Source organism: Mastigoproctus giganteus, chromosome 2 (assembly GCF_048544385.1).
Source record: "Mastigoproctus giganteus isolate SK-2022 chromosome 2, ASM4854438v1, whole genome shotgun sequence".
NCBI classification, from domain to species: Eukaryota; Metazoa; Arthropoda; class Arachnida; order Uropygi; family Thelyphonidae; genus Mastigoproctus; species Mastigoproctus giganteus.
The window spans coordinates 102,959,507-102,980,711 of NC_143576.1; the positions used below are offsets into that span (position 1 = coordinate 102,959,507).

The 21,205-nt window shown below is 37.9% G+C and overlaps 1 protein-coding gene across 1 annotated transcript in view; it reads right to left on the bottom strand.

Moving 5' to 3' along the window:
* Window positions 1–3,034: 3,034 nt before the first annotated feature.
* The window catches only part of LOC150089472 (transcription elongation factor, mitochondrial), a 41,220-nt gene continuing 23,049 nt past the window's right edge, over window positions 3,035–21,205 (bottom strand). Inside the window, exons 3-4 of the mRNA XM_090389995.1 lie at window positions 17,106–17,252; window positions 3,035–3,448 (exon numbers count right to left, since the gene is read on the bottom strand). Coding sequence (XP_090246121.1) covers window positions 3,035–3,448; window positions 17,106–17,252 — 561 coding nt within the window. The remainder of the gene's footprint in view (window positions 3,449–17,105; window positions 17,253–21,205) is intronic.

The following is a 21,205-nucleotide window of genomic DNA, read 5'->3' on the forward strand; positions in this document are numbered from 1 at the left end:
AATTAAATGTATTGATATACACTGAGTGGACAGAAATTATGGTATACCCACATAGTAACGGGTAGGCCCACCTTTCGCCTGGCAGTCACACGGCGAGGCATTGAGTCCATTAGTTCACAAAAGCGTTCCACAGGTATTTCCATCTATGCTTATTGCACCGCTGTCCCCATAATTCCACCGCATTCCTGGCTGGAGGATCCAAAGCTTGAACGGACCTTTCGTCACCCTCCGAATGAACCTTTCTATGGCATCCCAAAGATACCATGGAAAGGTCCGTTCGAGTGTTCCTGTCTCGTGAACAGGGAGACCATTCCATGGTTGTAAAATCTGCGGAATGTTCTTCAAAATGAGATCGAACTGCATTTCTGTGGTTTACAATTGCTGTCTGTATCTTCACAAACATTGTACCAGTCAAGGACTGACACAATGTTTGACAAGAAACAGTATGATAGGTACTTAGTACAGAAGCTAAACTATTGCCATCATTATTTGAAGAATAACAAATCAATCACATCTGGTTTTTGATAATACAGTGTGAAAATTAAAGTTACATGAAGAGAATTTTGTGATTACAGTAGAGCGGCAGTTATTCGAAATAATCGATGTTAGACCTCTTCCGGATAGTCAAATTTTCCGGATAATTGAACCGGAAAATTTTCTGGATAATTTTTAAGATTAAAAATAAAGGTTAAATAAATTTAATATTTAATAAATAAATTTATTCTTACCTTACAATTAAATTAAATAAGATTAATTAAATTAAAAATATATAAACCAATCTCGGAAAACAGAAACATCCATCCAGGCATTTTTATACAAAACATGAGAAAGATTTTTAAATGCTCTCGTTTTTTTCGACTTACCGATAACGAGCATGGACAATCTGTGCGTCCCAGTGGCATCTGCACTCACAGAAATTGTAACTCACTCTTTACTCATCTTAAAACTTGGTGCAGGCATTTCTCTTTTACTGGCTAGGGTTTTTCTCGGTAATGCTTTCCATAATAAGCCCACCTCATCAACATTATAAACGTTTTCTTTCTCATAATTTGCTATAACTGAAGCAAACTTACTTTTCGAAGGACACCACTCCCAATTTGTCTGGAGAAAGTTTCTTGCCATGAATATGTAGTTCACATATACCGTGTCTCAGTTTAAAGTTTTCAGTCAACCTGTGCTTCCCTTAAAATTTTCATTACCTCTTAATTTTTGATTAAGATCCAATCCCTTTTCGCACGTTGGGCCAGCTGGTATACCTAATCTTCGCTCTGAAGAAAACAAAAAAATAAATAAAAATAAATAATAATAAAATAAATACAGTGAGTGCACTGTCTAAAGCAGCATGATCAGGTTTTGACATTTTTTCCCTGCTAGATCCTCTTTGACTAACCACAACTGACAAATTCTGTTATTGCATTGGAATTTTTGTTGATGTTGTAAATTGTTGAAGTCCCCACACACTGAAAAGATTTTCTAAATTTTAACTTTTTCTAATTCTAGTAATAAATTCCGTTTATTGTTGTAGTGTTAAAATTACGAGTTTTCTTTCCATTCACATTTTACTGTAAAAGATTGAGAACAATAAAAATTGCAGTTTCGGGCCGATATTATTCTTACTGAATCTGGAGCTGAACCAATCTGAAATTCACTCATGGTTTCCAAAAAAACCCAATAGCCTCTGATGTTTTTCTAAAGCACATTTCTGAAGGTTACAACCATAAAACAATGGTTGTAACCTATGGTTGTAAATAAAAACAATTTGCAGTTTTCGGTTTATTGGGCTTTTTCTTTGTACAATCTGTTATAAACAGGTAGTAAACTCGATCTTTTGCTTATTAGAATAAAAATTCAATTTGCAAACATGATCACTATAACTGGAGCTTACTGTACTACCATTAATAAAAAAAAAAAAGATCGGCCTTCCAAATTATTCAGGATAACTGACTTCCAGATAACTGATATACTGACGTTCTACTGTAGTTTCTTATTCAACAGTGATACAGCAATTTTTATCCTTTTTCAATTTATATTTGAAGACTATTCACTCATGAAAACATCATACAGTATAGTACGGAGCTTTTTTTTTTTTTTTTTTTGTTCACACAGACAATGAAGTAAGATGAGCAGTTTCTATGCCTCATGGTTAAAATATTGTTCAACCGATTAGGTAAGTAAATCTACAACTTTCTTTTAAAATAAGTTGTCCGCAGCATTCCAACCCCCATGGACTAGCTAGAGTGATACGGACTATATCCATCCACAGGTCACTATTTAAGATGTTGAGAAGATACAGACTGAGGAATCAGCAAAAAAAAAAAAAAGTAGGGAGTACGTAAATATTAGATTCGTAAAATAATAAGAGGAGTTTACCTCAATATAGTATGTAGAACACTTCCGTATGATACACTCCAGAAATTAAAACAGAACAAACGAAAAAATCGACAAGTTACCGGTACATTAGAGTAAAATTTTACTCTAATGTACCAGTAACTTGTCGATTTTTTCGTTTTTTCTGTTTTAATTGTATTTAATTTCTGTTTTAATTTTAATTGTAACTGTTTTAAGTGTATCATACGGAAGTGTTCTACATACTATATTGAGGTAAACTCCTCTTATTATTTTACGAATATTAATATCAACGTAGAACGTATTGAGTATTACAGCTGTGATTCATACTAAGTAAATATTAGATATATTCTGTTGTTGAGACCCCTTACTAGTAGCCATGAAGGAAGTTATATATTGGGACATGTTTTATATATGTAATAGAGGTCTTATCAAAAATTGAAGAATGCATGTTAACTATCTTAATTACTTAAATTAACTAATTATAAATCAAATACTTCTGCTACTGATATCATTTAAATTACAAGCATTAGCACATTAATTAAAAATTGTGCATAATTAAAAATTTCAGTGTGCTTGTTTCTCCTTATAAACAAAATGACTACCCCAAAAGAAGGTTTATAGCACATAATAGGTGGTTAAATCAGTAGAATAAGAATAACAGATAAACAAATGTTTGTGGGAGCTTTTAATTTTCATTAAATACAATTAATTTATAAAAAGCAACAGCAAGGAGTAGTGCATTACTTAAATGTTCTCTATTTACAGGACACTGTGTTTCATACATTTTAATCTTCTTGTAATCTATACTTAGTTTTTCCAAAAGGGAATATGATTCTTCATTTATCAGACTTTTTATTAAACCCTGACCTGATACTCTTTCACCTCCAATCTTCAGGTTGAAGGTTTTGGTAACTGCAGATTCTTTCATTTCTACAAAATTTGAGTCAGTTTTTGAGTCTTGGTTCTTAAGGCATAAAAATACAGTCTTTATAATTTCCTGCTTTATAAAGTTACTCATATGCAGTCTATGTCTTGGAGCATTTTTCTGCTCTACTACAAAAAGATCTACCTCAGGCATCTGCTGATAGGCACTGCAAGTCTAAAGAAAAATTAAAAATATTTTATTAGTCACAACTATCACACAAAATTTAAAATTTGGTTAAGAGGAATATGTTAATATGATAAATAGAATTTTAAATTACAAAAATTTGTTAATTCAATATGGCAGCAAAATCATGAATATTAAATGTCATGGTGAAACTTTATTGAAGCACATATGAGAAAATGTGGGCTAGGCTAACTTTTTAGCACGTTGACTGCTGTGTCGGCCGTATATGTCCGACACCTACTGTTACAGTGGGAGCTGCATTGGCTGTATAGTGCTGATGATTGTTGGAAATTTAAGTTATTTTTGAAAAGCGTGGCCTCCAGTGTTACATGTGATGAAATTTGCATGGCGCTATGAGAAAAAATAAGCAACTGGTCATTATTTAAAAATTCTTTATTATTACAAATTTTATAATTACAAAGATTTATGGTGTTCAAAACACTCCAAACAGATGAAAGGCTGATGAATACAGTCTGGGCAATATGTTGAAACTCTTCCCCCTTTCTGCTAGCAACTGATCTTCCTTCAGACTCTTTCAATTTTGTGTAACAAAAAATGCACATCCTTCTAACTTTCTTGTTGTTTGCGTCGATTTTTGTCGTTAGTATATATGAGTGTTACCACATTTTGGCTTTTCACGTTTCTCTTTCTGTTCTATATTTAGCAAATCCGTAACTACCTCTTCCTAAAAGATTCTTATTTTTATTTGTTTTCACGTAGCACTCTTGTATACCACACATACATTGACAGCTGATATTCCAAGTATATATTCTATTGCTAATTTCCAGTACGACTTTACCCCCTTTCTCAGCGTTGCGGCATACGAACCCATTTGATCCGACAGATCAATGCCTGCCTTTCCCTTATTATAAGCTAGAAGAGGAAGTGGTTTTTTTTTTGCTTCTTTCCATCTTTACTGGTGAAGGGTCCATCAACCATTTCTGGGGCATGATTTGCTGTTAGTAGTCTCGCATCTCGCCACTTTAGAACAATAATTCCATTTTTTCTTCCTTGGCGATCATGTCCCCTTTATTTAGCTTTGAGTACATGACTTCTTTGGGCATAAATTTTTTATTCATTCGTAATGTACCAACAACGTGAGTGTTTTTATGAACAAACGATAACGCCAGATGGTAGCTGGTATAAAAATTGTCTACATACAAGGTGCAACCTTCATTTAGAAGTCCTTGCGATAACTCTTCGCAGCTAAACCTACAGATTTTATATAATGTTCAGATTTACCTGAATAGATCTTGCTCAACCAGGTATATCCTTCAGTGGAACATAACTTGAACAGCTTGATTCCATAACTGTGCTTTATTTGGAATATACTTTCAGAATATCAGCTGCCCCTCCAAGGAATAAGAGTTTCATCAATGACGAAATCTTCGCCGGGGAAAAATATTTTCTGATATTTCAGGCTGCAAAACATCTATCAGGTGTTGTATCTTACTGAGCCTGTCCCCTGGAATAGCAGTTTCATTGTCTGAAAAGTGAATGAGGCGCAATAACAATTCAAATCTGTTGCGAGACAATTTTTGTTACTAAATTATTTTTATAGATAGGTTTGGTTGACCTGTAAGATGCAATACTGCCCAATCTTACTAGTCCCATTCACATTCAATATCTTCTCAATTCTTATCAAAATTAAAGGAAAGAAAATGCAGTACATAACTACAGAAAAATGGCAGTTTACAGTGAGTTTACCAAAAGTACTTCATTCCAACTCACCCAGCTCTTACAAGTATAAATAGTTAGTGGTGAAATTTAGATTATCTTCTTATAGTTGGTGGTGAAATCTAGGTTATCTTCTAATAGTTGGTGGTGAAATCTAGGTTATCTGGATAGCTCGTGATAGGATTACATACAATCAGGGTATGTACCTTCACAAAGACAAATTATTTGGATGGGCTGAAAAATGACACTTGAAGTAACACCAAAAATGCAAGGTGTTGTCTAGATAGCAGCAATCCTAAAGAAATATATCATTTGGTTAGCAGAAACTCAAGATATTTGATAACAAAATGGACTTGGAAGTAATTATACAATGTGATGTGAAGTTTCTGAAGAGTAGGCAGCCTGGTAAGACAGTTTATGAGGTTCTGTCATTGATATATAGCAGCAGTTCCTAAATCGGTGGTTTGCAAAAGTGTTCCAGGGGGTTTGCACTAAAAATTCTGTAATGGTCTGCTTAGATTTATATAGGTATATTTTGTAAACTACAAAATATAACTAATAATAAACAATAAAGTAAAATGAAATTATATATAAAGCAAAAAACTGCCAATGAAAGAAACCACATCTCCCACAATTCCTTATAATTAGTTTACTATCTTACTGTATGTCGTGTTAAATAAATGTTTTCCATACGAAATTTTTTTCATTCTCAAAGACCAACTGTTATGTACAGGTACTTAATAATAGTTTTTATTATTATGCAATATTCCTTATAAAAATGTAGAACTGTACTGGAAATTATAATAAAAATTCAGAACTATTATACAATTTCAGAGAATATAGGCTTAGTGGTTGGCAATAAAAAATACTGTTGAAAGGAGGGGTTCGTGAAAAAAATATTGCATTGAAAGGGGTTCACGAGTCATGGAAAGGTTGGAAACCACTGATATATAGGAACTCTGATAGTAGAAACAAAGAGATACCAATTCTGTGAGGGCTTTTCAATAAAGAATGATCATAATTATTTTTTTTTTTGTCATGGAGATATTGAGAATATCGGTAGGTAGGTTGATGGTCCTTTTCAAAGTAGACCCCATTTGATGACATGCACTTACTCCATTTCTGCCATTCTTCAAAAACATGGTGGAAGCCATTTTTTGACATGCAGTCGAGAACTGCTTTCAATATCTTTACAACTTCTTCTGATGACTGGAAACATTTTCCTCACAGCTCCTTTAACTTTGGAACTGCAAGGTGAAAGGTCAGAGCTGTAGGAAGGATGACAAACACATTTGACATTAATGCTGGCTAAGTACTCATTGCTCATAATGTCATTGAGTACAGACACTCCCCAACTGATGTTATACTCGACTTACGAAAATTCGAATTTACCTAAGTTTCTGTCGGCCGGTGCAAACTTAAAATCGTGGAAACATATTTTGCATCTGTAAGAATAAATGGAGGTATCGTGAAAATATCGTAATGTGAACCCTATACCACATTTTTTTTTTTTTTTTTTTTGGTAATTCGTTCCAAGATCTTGGAAGCTGAAATGTTTTGCTATATAACTAAGCTATTTATCTCTCTTAAAGGTTATTTTTATAATGGAAATTGCACTACACTATCATTATCATATATTCCATAAAACTATCACAAAGGTGTTCACAATTTTGAACGCCTTTGTGATATTTTTCTAAAGCATGTTTCTCGGGGTGAAGGTCACTACCATAAAGCAATAAAAACTATTTGCGCTTTGTGGTTTAATGAGCTTTTCTGTTAGTGCATCTAATTATAAATGGGTAGTAAACACAATCTTATTGCATTTGCGATAATCCCAATAACTGGAATTGTTTGGGCTTTTACGTTATTATGGTGAAATGTGTTTCCCCTTCACTGAAATCTTCAATCATATAAAAAACAAATTTTCAGAATCTTCTCTTTGTTCCTATTTACTTATTATAATGGTGAAGGGAAAGCGACCAATGGAAAGTGCAAGTGGTGGCAGTACTAGGAAGCCAAACAAAATTGATTTAGAAATGAAGATGAAAATGATTAAGAAGTACGAAGCAGGACAAAGTTTGTCATCTATTGCAAGGGAATTAGGTCTCACTGCTTCAACAGTGAATGCTATTTTAAAGGACAGTGAGCGTATAAAAGAACGTGTTAAAGGATCAATGCATTTAAGATCAACAGTGATCACAAAGCAGCATTCAGGTGCTATATCAAAGATGGAAAAGCTAATATTGATAGAAAATCAGATTCAGAAAACAGTGTCCCTGAATCTAATGGCCATTCAAGCAAAAGCAACAAGTATTTATGAAGATATTAAGGATAAGTACTGCGAACCTCAAACCAAATTCGTGGCAAGCAACTTGTGGTTTAATAGGTTCAAGCATAGCACTGGTTTCCACAACATTTAAGTATGCAGTGAAGTCACCAGTGACGATTCTGCAGCTGCAGAGAAATTTTGGGATGTGGAATTTTGGTAATGATGCTTGAAAGGTAAAACTTGCTAACATCATGCCTGTCTCCTCTCTTTGTAATTTTCCCTGGGCATGAGATAAAAAATTGAATAATTCTATTTACACGTTCGTCGAACATTTCATTTTTGCTTCAATCAAATTCTGTGAGCATAGTTGCGAGTGCTGCACAAGCATTTAGAGAATTCCAAATTACTTAGAGTTCTGCAGAACGCAACCCTTACGTAAGTCGGGTAATGGCTGTACATAGCTAGCATTTGACATTAATGCTCGCTGAGTACTCAACTGTGTGAGCAATGTGAGGTCTTGCATTGTCATGATGCAGTATCCACCCACCTGCGTGCAGTTGTTGTCATTAGTGATAAATGTGATCCTGAAAGCATGCAGTACAGTTCTGTAGCAAGGTCCCGTAACAGTCATATGATGTGGCACAACATACTGGTAAACCACTCTTTAAATGTCAAAGAAAGAGACAACCATAACCTTTCCTGCAGAGGCCACAACTTTTGCTTTTTTCGGTGCTGGCAATGATGTAGAGCCAAAAAGTCTTATCCACTGTTATTACCATGTGCAGAACCTCGCCATCTTCAGTAACCATCCATTGCAGCTCCTAAGAAACTCCACATGAACTTGCTGTTGCTCAGGTGTGAGTAGTCTTGGAACCCAGTGTGCATAAACAAACATGTGATTTGCCATTGGTCATGGGGAATATTGTGTGTGCTACCTACTGATATTCTCGACATCTCTCCTAGTTGCTTTACTGTTATACGATGATCTTCGCTCACCATTACAGAAGCAGTGTTTATGGTTTCTGTGGTGACAGCAGTGGTTTGTGCTCCAGATTGACAATTTTTGTAAATATTGGATAACATCCATTTTTACACGTTCTAAAACACCTGTAATGCTATGTGGAAGTGTAGATTCATCATAAGCTTCTTTTAACATTTTATATGCTTCAGCTAATGTTTTCTTGAGACGGAAACAAAATTTGAGAGCAGTTGTTTCTCCTGTCACGTCCATTGTTATATAGGCAAAATTGAACAGGCATAAACTTGACCGACCACCAAGGTTATAACATTCACACAAGTCAACTATACAGTTGCTATGTGATGCAGCTTGTTAAATTCCATAGCTCAGTTAGAAATAGCCAGCAGTACAGCTGTTCATGAAAAATTATGATCATTCTTCATTGAACAGCCCTCATTATATAAAGCAACAATTAGGCCACATCTTGAATACTGCATAAAGGCTGAAACTCTATTTTAGGAAAGATGTTGGCATGTGGAGAGGATACAGAGAAGGGTAATGAGATTAGTTAAGGGCAATGATATGGTCACAAAGGAACTGGGTGCAAGAAATAATTTTGATATCATATACTTGGATTTTAAGAAAGCTTTTGATACTGTGACACAAGGAAGACTACTGTACAAATTGGAAATGTATGGCATTAAGGGCAAGTTGCTACAATGGATAAAAGGATGGTTGAGTGGGATAAGACAGAGTGGTCATCAATGGACACTGCTCTTCGTGGACTAATGTTAAATGTAATAATGTAGTATCGCTGAGAAAAACGGATAAAATAAACCAGGTTGAAGTAAAATTCCTTTAATAAACTTGGAACAAATTAAAATAAAAAAGTAATAAAGCACAATAGCTTTCTGATGGAAGATGCCCTTCTTCAGTTGTAAGCATTATTACAAAATACAGATTGTTGTGCCCAGTTATGGTGGTCATGCAAGGTAGAAACTGCGTGATACAGGTGCAGGCAACAACTTAGAAGCAGACTGTTACTGTTGTTTTGGTTTTTAGGAGCATTAGCAACTAAGGCCATATTGCGGGATATGCGGTGGTCATTCCCTGACCTTTCCGCATCCTCCGTATTTGGTGGTGACGGGCTCGAACCTCGGTCTAATCAAGAAGCGTGTGCTACGCACTGCTGCTGCTGCTGCTGCTCCTGCCCACCTGGCATTAGAAGTAGAGGCTTATGGTTGTAGCTGTAATGTTTGGCTAGGCTTCAGGTGCCAATGTTTGTCATTTAGGAGGATGGTTGCCTCAGTGATGGGATGGATACGACCCCCTTGTTTTAGTTAAAGGAATCGCTACAACACGAGATGTGGAGCAATTCCAACCAGACATGATGATGGTGGTGGCAGGATCGGTCAATAATCTCGATGTCACAGTGTGGGTCAATGTTGTGCTAAAAGAGCAGAAGTGCTCAGCTTTCACTGATTGTTCGACGTCTGTGGAACAAATTGCCTTCTCATGCTTAGACTCAATTTCCGAGTCTTCTGCCAGTTTCACCTATATAACAGACAGTACAGTCACAGCAGAAAATGCAGTACACTAAGCCCCTCCATAGGAGTCAGGGAATCAGTCTCTTAACACTCGAAATAAGGGACCACAATCTTCTGCCTGGAAGCTGCAAGCACTTTATCCTGTGAGCCTGTAAGAACCTAGAAAGTTGTTGTGACAGGTTCAGGAAGTATGGGATAAAGGCAGTCAAGGTGGGGTCATTGCCGTGTATGGCCCTAAGGTTGGCGACATGGTCAATGGCCTACAGGTCACACTTATCTAAGGCACTGGCAGGGTAGCCGCATTTTTCCAGATCTGCTTTTACCTTAACAATCTCAATGCACCTTTCACCCACAGAACTGGAGTGGGTTCAGGTGCAGGTTAGTAAGGCCCACGCGGTGCCAAGAAGTTGGCGAATTGACCAGCACACATCGGCTTACGATAGACTGACATCTTTAAATGCGTGCCCTCATGCTGAACCAAGGAATCTAAGAAAGGAAGGGCACTGCCCAACTCTAGTTCAATGGTGAATTGAAGGCAGGGCGGCAGAGAGTTGAGGTGATGCCAGTCTCCTGACCCACGGGGAATGATCACAAAGTCATCCATGTAGCGACACCAAAAGGCTATAGGATTTGGCAGACTCACACATGCGTGACTTTCCAGTTGCTCCATTGCAATGTTTGCCGTGACTGAGCTAACAGGTGCGCACATAGCTGTATTGTGAATTTTCTGGTAAAGGGATTCGCCATACATAATGGCACCACCGGTTATGCACAACCTGACGGTGATGCAGATGTTGTCAGCAGTTAAGGAAGTTCTGCTGCTCAGGGTTTGGTTGTTGTCCAAGAGTTCTTTGGCACGTGACAGCCAGTTGGACTGGGACAGAAATCAAGAGGGACACTACATCGAACGAGGCCATAACCTGATCATCTGAGATTGATAGATTAGAGACCAGGCTTGGAAATTCTCCACTGCTGGAAATGGTGTGAACAGTCTTGCCTACCAAGGGCGAGAGCAAACTAGAAACAAACTTGGATTACTTGCACGTTGGGGACACAACAGGAGACGATAGGTTGTAAGGGCACATCTTCCTTGTGGACCTTAGGCAAGCCGTAAAACTGTGGAATCTGGCATCCAGAGGCATGCAGGCACAAGCATGTGGATTCAGAGATTTTGCCCAACTTAAACCAGGTGTAGACAAAGAGACTGTTTTGGTCTCTTTGGTCTCCCATCGTTGTAAGATCTTCATGGGAGAGTTCAGAACAGGCTCGTAGACTGAGGTGTCTTGTAAAAGAGATATAGTTTTCACTTCATGGTCGGTCCAGTTTAAAATGACCATTCAACGTCCCTTATCTGCTGGTAAAATGACTATATTATTATTCTGTTTAAATGCGTTGAGGGCAGCGATTTGACATCTGTTCAGATTAGAGTTGATGGGATGGGCATGCTGTAGGACTGCCACAGTTTTTAGGTGAACCGAATTTGCAGTTTCCTCAGGTAACCGTGTCAATGGTGCCTCAACACCCATTGCAAGCTCCATGACTGGAGGACTGCAAACTTCATCCCTAGGGTGAGTAGATCCAATTGCTCAGCAGACAAGTGCTTGTCACTTAAATTCAACACAAACTGAGAGCTTTTCTGGTGACTGGTGTTACGGGCCTTCTGAACTAATTTGTTAATCTTACTTTTCTGTTGAGAGCAATAACACTTAGATTCCCAGACTGCTTGCGAACAAAGTCCGGATCACAGTGGAATAAATGGAGGTGGAAACTAGACTCTTGAGTTCAAGCATAAAGGATGGCTTTGCTGGTAGAAGCACCCTGTAGTTCATGGTGGAGGTAGCTAATCCAGACATTTAAAGTGTTGAAACTGAAGTCCTGACATGCACATTGCATACTTCATTGGTGAACTGAGCTTTGTAAAGAAAAGCTCTTTGGGATGACGTGGTGAGTCTTACATTGGTGAGCAAACTGGAGATGTTGGTTATCTCGGGCTAGATGATTGGCTGGTTATTAAAAGTTTTATGCACATCAGCATCCAGGGCTATTGTGCTCCGCCTCTGGCTAGAAAGATGAAGTCTTTCTGTAGCTTTACAACTATGTTGTGTGTTGGCAAAAAGTAGTTTGTATAAATGGAAACAGGCCCACGGTCTCAGGATTCATACTATATAATGCAATATCACAGAAAAACGGATAAAATAAAACAGGTTGAAGTAAAATTCCTTTAATAAACTTGGAACAAATTAAAATGAAACAAAAAATAAAAGTAATAAATCACAATAGCTTTTGGACAGAAGACACCCTTCTTCAGTTGTAAGCATTATTACAAAATACAGAATGTCATGTGCCCAGGTATGGTCTTCGTGCGAGGTGGAAACCGTGTGATACAGGTGCAGGCAACAATTAGTTGTTGGAAGCAGAAGCTTGCAGTTGTAGCTGTAACGTTTGGCTAGGCTGCAGGTGCCAACATTTGTCATTTAGGAGGATAGTTGCCTCAGTTATGAGATGGATACAACTTCCTATGTTTCAGTTAAAGGAATTGCTACAACACAAGATGTGGAGCAATTCCAACCAGACACAACAATGGCAGTGGCAGGATCAGTCAATAATCTCGACGTCGCAGCACGGGTCAATGGTCTGCTGGGTAGACCAGAAGTGCTCAGTGATCACTGAGTGTTCGATGTCTGCGGAACGAATTGTTTTCTCATGCTCAGAGACTTGATTTCTGAGTCTTCTGCCAGTTTCACCTAAGTAGCAGTCACGGCAGGAAATGTAGCATAGGAGTGGGGGAAATCGGTGTCTTTTTTAACACTCGAAACGTGGGACCACAATCTTCTGCCTGAAGGCTGCAAGCACTTTATCCCGTGAACCTGTAAAAACCCTAGAAAGCTGTTGTGACAGGTTTGGGTAGTATAGGATAAATGTGGTTGAGGTGGGGTCATCGCTGTGTATAGCCCTAGGGTTGGTGACATGGTCATGGGCCTGCTTATCACACCTATCTAAGGCACTGGCAGACTAGCTGCATTTTGCCAGATCTGCTTTTGCCTTAACGATCTCAGTGCACATTTCACCCACAGAACTGGAGTGGGTCCAGGCACGAGTTAGTAAGGCCAAGAAGTTGGCTTCAAACATGGAATGGATGGTGGACTGATGTTATTAGTAAAGTACCCCAGGGTTTGGTGTTAGGTCCATTGTTGTTTTCGGTATTTATCAATGATATTGATGAAGGTATATTAGGATTAATGTCTAAGTTTGCAGATGATATGAAGATTGGCAGGGTTGTTAATAACAGTAATGATAGTATGCTACTGCAACAGGATCTCAAAATGTTGAGCAGATGGGCTGAATTTGGCAACTGAAGCTTAACATTTATAAATGTAAAGCACTGCATATGGGTAGCAGTAACCCCAGAATAACATATCAAGTTTTCTGAGCAGTGCAGACAGGCTGCAAGACTAGCTCATTGTGTCTTGTGAATGATATACAGGAATTTTGCTAGCAAGGATAAGGGGTGATTGTCCCCTTGTATAAGGCAATAGTCAGGCTACACCTTGAGTACTGCATACAGGTCTGGAAGTCTCATTTTAGGAAAGATGTGGAGCTGCTGGAACGAGTACGGAGAAGGGCATCGAGATTGATGAGTGGAACAAACAAAGGGTTGGTGTTACCAAGAAAGGCTTAAGTTCTGCAAATTGCAGCTTCTGGAGACTAGGCACCTGCAAGGTGATCTACTTCAGGTGTATAAGCCTTGAATGGTTTGAGCAAACTCAATGCTAATGGGATTCTTGCTCAGATTACTCACCTGAGGAGACAAATTCAAATTGAGGAAAGACAGTTGTAAAATAAATGTGCAGAAATTCACCTTTAGCCAGCAGGTGTTTGATAGTTTGAACAAACTTCCATCTGTCGTAGTGGAGGGCAACAACTTATTATTATTATTAGCTATATGGTGCAAGGAAGCCTGAGGCTTATGCTGCACCAGCAAAAAAAAAAAAATAAATAAATAAAAAATAAATAAAAAATAAATAAATAAGTTCAAGGCAGAACTAGACAAACGTTTGGAGTGAATGGAGTGATGTAATGATGACAAAACATCATTACATCACTCGGGCCAAATAGCCCTGAAATGGTGCCGTCTGGGTGGTGGTATCCACTGAGAATAAGTAACAACAGTCTTCTCCTTCGGGTGAAGCGTTACTTATTCGAAGTAGTGCAATGTCATGGCAACTTGTCGTGAAGGTATTCACAATATGAGACATGACTTAAACGATGCCGCTATTGCAAATTTGCTAATCTATAATTGGCTGTGTATAAAAGATGCAAGTGCACTAAGATATACAGAGTCTAACTCTTTCACAGCTTGAGGCATAAGCCCTTAATACACTAGAGTCCTAACTTATATCATACACCATTAGGCATCTCTCATATTGTGGAGATATACTTCACAACTGTTTTGCCATCATTACATCACTTGGGTACCTACCCACCCACCGAAGAAGAGCCAAATAGCCCTGAAACGGCACCAGGGGGAGCCTGATGATGATGTCTGGAGTTTTCAAGAATAGGTAACAACAGCCTTCTCCACTGGGAAAGCGTTGCCTATTAAAGGAGTTTTGAGTGGTGTGAGTTGAAGGAGTTACTGTCCCTTTCATTCTTCTACACAGTTTCTTTTCCTCTTCCACTCCTACTATTACTTTCCTTCTACCTTTTTGCTTTTCTAAGTCTAATAGGGACAAGTGGATAGTCGAGTTATTATCTCACACATATACAAAATAGCCCTGAAACGGTGCTGTCTGGGTGGTGGTGGTATCCACTGAGAATAAGTAACAACGGTCTTCTCCTTTGGGTGAAGCGTTACTTATTCCAGGTAGTGCAATGTCATGGCAACTCGTCGTGAAAGTATTCACAATATGAGATGTAACTTAAACGATGCCGCTATTGCAAATTTGCTAATCTATAATTGGCTGTGCATAAATGATGCAAGTGCACTAAGATATACATAGTCTAATTCTTTCACAGCTTGAGGCATAAGCCCTTAATGCATTAGAGTCCCACTTAAGGCCTTAAGTGGGCTGAAATTATTTCAGCCAAATCCCAATGCAGATTGCCTAGTTTCTAAAGTTTAGAGTTTACAAAACTGGAGTTCCTTCCTATAAAAATATTCCTTTACATCAATAACTGGTCTTGTTTCCTGTCCTCTCTACCCTTATCTTTCCTGAAATGAAACTTCCATATCTGTATACAGTATGCAACATATGGTTTGACCACTTTCAACAGTGTTGAGTGTGCTAACCTAAGTTGATAATTTAAGTTTGGTAAGTAACCCACATGTAGAATGTTACATTTATTGAAATTAATGCTTAATTGCTTTTTTTTTTTTTTTGGCCAGTTGCATAATTTTCCTAAGCCTATATGTTGATATAATTTCTTCATCAAATTTTAATATAAAACTTCTAATATCATCATCCATTTAATAGTACAAACTTATCTGTAAAAAAGATCTAAACCTTCCAAAAGCCTCCTCATCATTTCACAAATATAAGAAAAAAAAGGTAAAATGCAGCCATTATCAACCCACTGCAGGATGGAAGCCTCCTCAACAATGCATGTTGAGGGAAATGGACCATAATCTGCCACTCTTGTCCAGTGCAGGTTGGCAGATCGACCATATTTAGCAGTCAGGGGCTTGAACCCGGGGTCTACTCAAAAAGCATGTGCCACCTGCAGTCCTGCTCCTGACCACCCGGCTACGGAAGCCTACCTCACAAATATATATGGTCTCAATTCCAATCTCTAGGATGTCCATTACCACCTTCAGTCTGCAAGCCCCACTTACATAATTGGGATTCTATGACAGAATCCCAATCGGTTCCTCAACTACTGTTCATCTCAGTTCTTCTAATTACTCACTCTATGATTTCTTTTACTTCAACAGTGGTTCCTGTGCATATGTCTGCTCTGATATTTCTTGTCAAAGTTTTGGAATCTCCTCTTTTCAATTTTCTTTGGTTTAAAATCTCTCTACCCCATTCTATTAAATTCATTTGTTGCCCTTATTCTCCCAACCCTCACTAATCACTTGGAACTCTTTCACTTCCTTTCTTTGAAACTCTACTTTCTCCAGTCCAACCCTTCATAAACAGTGAGGTAATTTTCCTTGGATCTTTTAATGTTCACAACTACAGCTGGTTTCAGATATTCAAGTCATATGGACCCAGCTATATGGTCATTAGATGCTTAATCAAAAGCCTGAACATTTCAAATGACCTCACACAGATTGTTTATTTATCTACTAGAATAAAGACAATCCTAATCACATACTCTACAATTCTTTATCTATTTCTCACAAACAACCCTTCAAAGTACAAGGTGCATTTGAAAAGGTTGTGGCCTGAATATGAATGGTTTATTTGAGAAGCCTGGTAAAATGTTGCTTTTCAACATAGTCTCCTTTGGGTCAATACGTTTTTGTTACCTATGGTGCAACACATTGATTCCAGCTGTGAAGAAAATTTTCTCTTGGGTCTGCAGGAAATAGGTGCAAATTCGATGGTGATAGATCTAGCGAATATGGGGGTGGTCCAAGATTCCAATGATGCACTCATGCACTGTAGCCATGGCAATAAGACGTGTGAGCAGGAACAGATACTTCCATGGACACTTTTCTTCTTAACTGGCACCTATAATTCTTTCTTCCCCCCCCCCAAACTAGTCTGAACACTTGCCACAACCAGTCAACATCCATTTTACCATCCAACTTCATCTCACAGAACTAACTTTTCTTCTTTCTCAAATATTCAATTAAGAGAAATTCCAATTAAGAGAAATTCAAGCCAAATGTTAACAAATATCTTCAAGCATCTCAACCTTCAACCCATTCATGGTACTAAATTCTATAGGTTCCTACAGAATAGGAACCTTACGTTTTTCATTAAAAAAAATTATAAACAACAACAAAGATCCTAAAAAAGGATACCACTCAGACATTTATAACCTTTGTCTTCTACCAGTTCACCATCTATCTACTACAGTGGCCTATTCCTAAAGTTGTACTTCTCCAACTTATAATATATAAAATACATGTTTTAAGTGTAAGTCAGAGAAATCACTTTCTAGTCTTTTAAGTAAATTATATCCATATTTTTTGCAACCACTTACATCATATTCTTACAAAGAGTTTTTCATTGCTGATGGACTCACCATGTTGTAGTAAAAATATGGATCTCTTTTTAGTACTTCATCATAGAGAGAAATATAATTCCAGTCACAGAGCACCATATTAATATCCACACAAGCCCATGTTATAAAAGGGACAGTGATGTCAAGTGCCAAAATCTTCTTAATACTCTATAAAAAAAAAAAAGGAAAAAAAAAGGAAGAAAAAAGAGAGATTTTAAAAATATATATATAAAATGTTTAAATTTTATTTCTATTTTAGAAAACAGACAGCTAACAGGCATAAAAACACGATAACATGTTGGTGAAGAATTGATATTAATGGTATTATATATATCGGTTGTTCACATGAGAATGAGTCAACAGTCACTGTAAAGAAAATGTGCATTACATGTAATCACTGCTATCGTTCGGGCATCTGATTTATTGTGAAACAAGTCATAATGCCACAATTAATGTTTACTTTTCAGCATCTTTTTGATACCAAAAATGAGGAAGTTTCAAGGCAACTGGTTAGAACTGTATGCAGGGTCCCAACTAAATTAGTTCAGCAAATTCTTTGTAGGACTGGTTCTATGTGAACAGACACAACAGATTCTTTGTGTAGAACTAGTTAGCATTAGTAGAGGCATATGATGCAAGAAAGCAAGCTTATGCAGCATCAGCCAAAAAAAAAAAAAAAAAAACCCCTTCCACTTCACCCTTCTGTTCGTTCAAAATACCTGTCCAGTTGAGCCTTAAATTTATTTAGGCTATCAACTTTCACAACAAGGGATGGAAGTCTGTTCCACCAACCAACTACCTGCTGGCTAAAGGCAAATTTCCGCACATCTATCCTCAATTTGAATTTATGCCCTCTCAGGTGATTATTCTGAGCAAGAGGAAGAATCCCATCGGCATTGAGCATGCTCAAACCATTCAAGGCTTTATATACCTCTATCAGATCACCTCGCCAGTGCCTAGTCTCCAGACACTATAATTTGCAGAACTTAAGCCTTTCTTCATAAGAGCAACCCTTTGTTCCATTCATTAATCTTGTTGCCCTTCTCTGTACTCGTTCCAGCAGCTCTACATCCTTCTTGAAATGAGGCCTCCAGACCTGTATACAGTACTCAAGGTGTGGCCTGACCATTGCCTTATACAAGGGAATAATCACCTCCTTATCCCTGCTAGAAAAATTCCTCTGTATCATTGACCATGAGCTACTCTTGCAGCTCGTCTGCACTGCTCAGAGAACTTCATATCTCCCTGCACAATTACCCCCAAGTTCTTTTCATTCTCTACCACTGTCAGTGTAGTACCGAGTTGATATGTTGCCCTGGGGTTGCTGTTTCCCATAAGTAGTACTTTACATTTATCAATGTTAAACTTCATTTGCTACCTCTCAGCCCATCTGCTCAACCTTTCCAGATCCTGTTCCAGCAGCAGCATCAGTAGTGTTCTTAACAACCCTGCCAACCTTTGTATCGTCTGCAAACTTGGACATTAAGTTTGATACACCATCATCAATATTATTTATAAATACAGAAAACAATAATGGAGCGACCCTGAGGGACTCCACTAATAACATTAGTCCGCGATAAGCAGTGTCCATTGATTACCACTCTCTGTCTTCTCCCCCTCAACCACCCCTTTATCCATAGCAGCAATTTGCCTCCAATGCCACACTCCAATTTGTGCAGCAGTCTTCATGTGCAACAGTATCAAAAGCCTTTCTAAGATCCAAGTATATAATATCAAAGTTATTCCCTGCATCCAGTTCTTTTGTGACTGCATTATAGTATCCAATCAAATTGGTCAGGCAAGACCTTCCCTTAACAAAATCATGTTATGTCCGAGCTATAACTGAAGTCTTGTCTAGATGATCCTGTAGTGCTTCTTTAACCAGTGCCTCCATTAATTTTCCTGGAACAGAAGTTAAACTAATAGGTCTATAATTACTTGTGTCAGCCTTTGATCCTCCTTTGTGCATTTGCACATCTCCAGTCTATGGGTACCTCCCCTGAGTCCAAGGAAGCTCTCATAATTATGGCTAAGGGTTTGCTTACTTCCTCTGCTGCCTCCTTTAATATAACTGGATAGATCCCATCCACCCCAGGTGCCTTTCTTGGGTTTATCTTGAACAATTTCTCCTTCACTTTACTCTCAGTTATTACAAGATTATCTATCTTACTGCCAGAGTTGAATACACCTCCGGCATTTCCCTCGCTGAATAACTCCTCATGTGTGAATGTCGATGCAAAATATTTATTTAGTTTGTTAGCTACCTGAGCAGGATCATCAACAGTTGAACCATCGATATCAAGTGGACCAATCTGATTCATCCCCTTCCTTCTAGAGTTTACATAAGTAAAGAAAATTTGCTGTTTTTCTTTGCATCCTTTGCCAAAGATTTCTCATAATCTGCCTTCGCCTGCCTAACCTCCTTTGTTACTTGGTTACAGATCAACTTATATCTATCATAGACTTCTGTGTCACATGTTAATTTATATGTATCCCATGCATTTTTCTTCTCTGCCATATGTCTTATTAGTTCATCTGACATCCATTTAGGCCTAAACCTTGAACACTATTTCTTAGTTGGTATGTAAAGCCTAGTTACTGTTGTTGTTATTTGGTTTTTTTTAGGAGCATTAGCAACTAAGGCCATATTGCTCCAGGAATATGCGGTGGTCATTCCCTTGACCTTTCCGCATCCCCCGTATTTAGTGGTGACGGGCTCGAACCCCGGTCTAATCAAGAAGCGTGTGCTATGCCCTGCTGCTCCTTCCCACCTGACTACAGAGGTGCCTAAACCTAGTAGCTTCCAAGATAAGTTCTTTGAATGCTTCCCATTTTGAATTTGCTGTTGGTAACATCATCAGTTGGTCCCACTGTATAGAATTTAAATACTGTCTCAGACTATCGTAGTTGCCTTTACAAAAGCAAAAACCCTTCCCTTTACCCCTAATGGTAGTTACCTCTTTGAGTAAATCCCACTTCAGCACACTGTGATCACTGCCACTTAGTGATTCCTTTATCTGCAGACTCTTAATGCATGAAGAATCACTACTGATAATCAAATCTAGAGTATTACTCCCTCTAGTTGCCTCCCGAACATGCTGATGTAGAAAACAATTATCCAATAAATCTACAAAACCCTTGCTAGTGTGTGAGTGACCAACTCACAAATTCCAGTCAATATCTGGGAAATTAAAATCCCCCATTATAAGACTCTCTGATTTACTGGCCCACTCTATTTCTCTGTACAGTGTCTTATTATACTCATCAGAGTCATTAGGCCTATAGCACACTCCTACTCTCAATTTTGATCTCCCATGTGAACAGGCATTATTAGAGAGAAGGTTATGCCTTGTGACAATTTTCTTGGACATTCAGCTTTAATGCAGTAGTGCAAAACTTCATTGGTTGTGCCATGCTTCAAGAGCTCCATATGAACAAAGCTGAAAACTGGTGTTCCCTTTTTTGATGTGTTGTCAAAAAAGGACACATCTTCAAGCCAATATTTGGGCCTTACACTTGCAAGGGGACATGGGGGGAACATATTGATTTCATTAAAAGAACCAGTTACACCAATGCTTCACATGATCTAAGGAAAAATAGTATTTTCCACATAATACCAACGTTTTATGATGTACTGCTGCAGCAACAACTTCTGTGGTCAAGAAGTGGAGCACTATGTTACTCCTAGGATGCTTGCATGACCGAGGCTGGATAGACTTTCCACCTCTTGTTATGCTGCATGGCATGCAGTAACTGAATGGCTTGCTGTTTATGGTGTGTGTGCTCTCTCTTTCTGTGTGTGTGTGTGTGTGTGTGTGTGTGTGTGTGTGTGTGTGTGTGTGTGTGTGTGATTACATCATGATATAAATATTTAAAATTCTATATTTCTTATTTGCTTAAGAGATTTGGATGAATTTTTTTTTTTTTTAGTAATTTACCTCTAAGGTAAGTTACTAAAAAGAAGCTTATTTAAACATTAAACATATCTGCAAATTTGGAACCACAAGCTCTGTTATAATTCTGTTAACCAGTGGTGACCAATGGTAAACTTTTTCAAGCAAAAATATTTTCATATTTCACTGCTTACTATCAGAAAAAAAAAAACTTAATGCAGCATAATG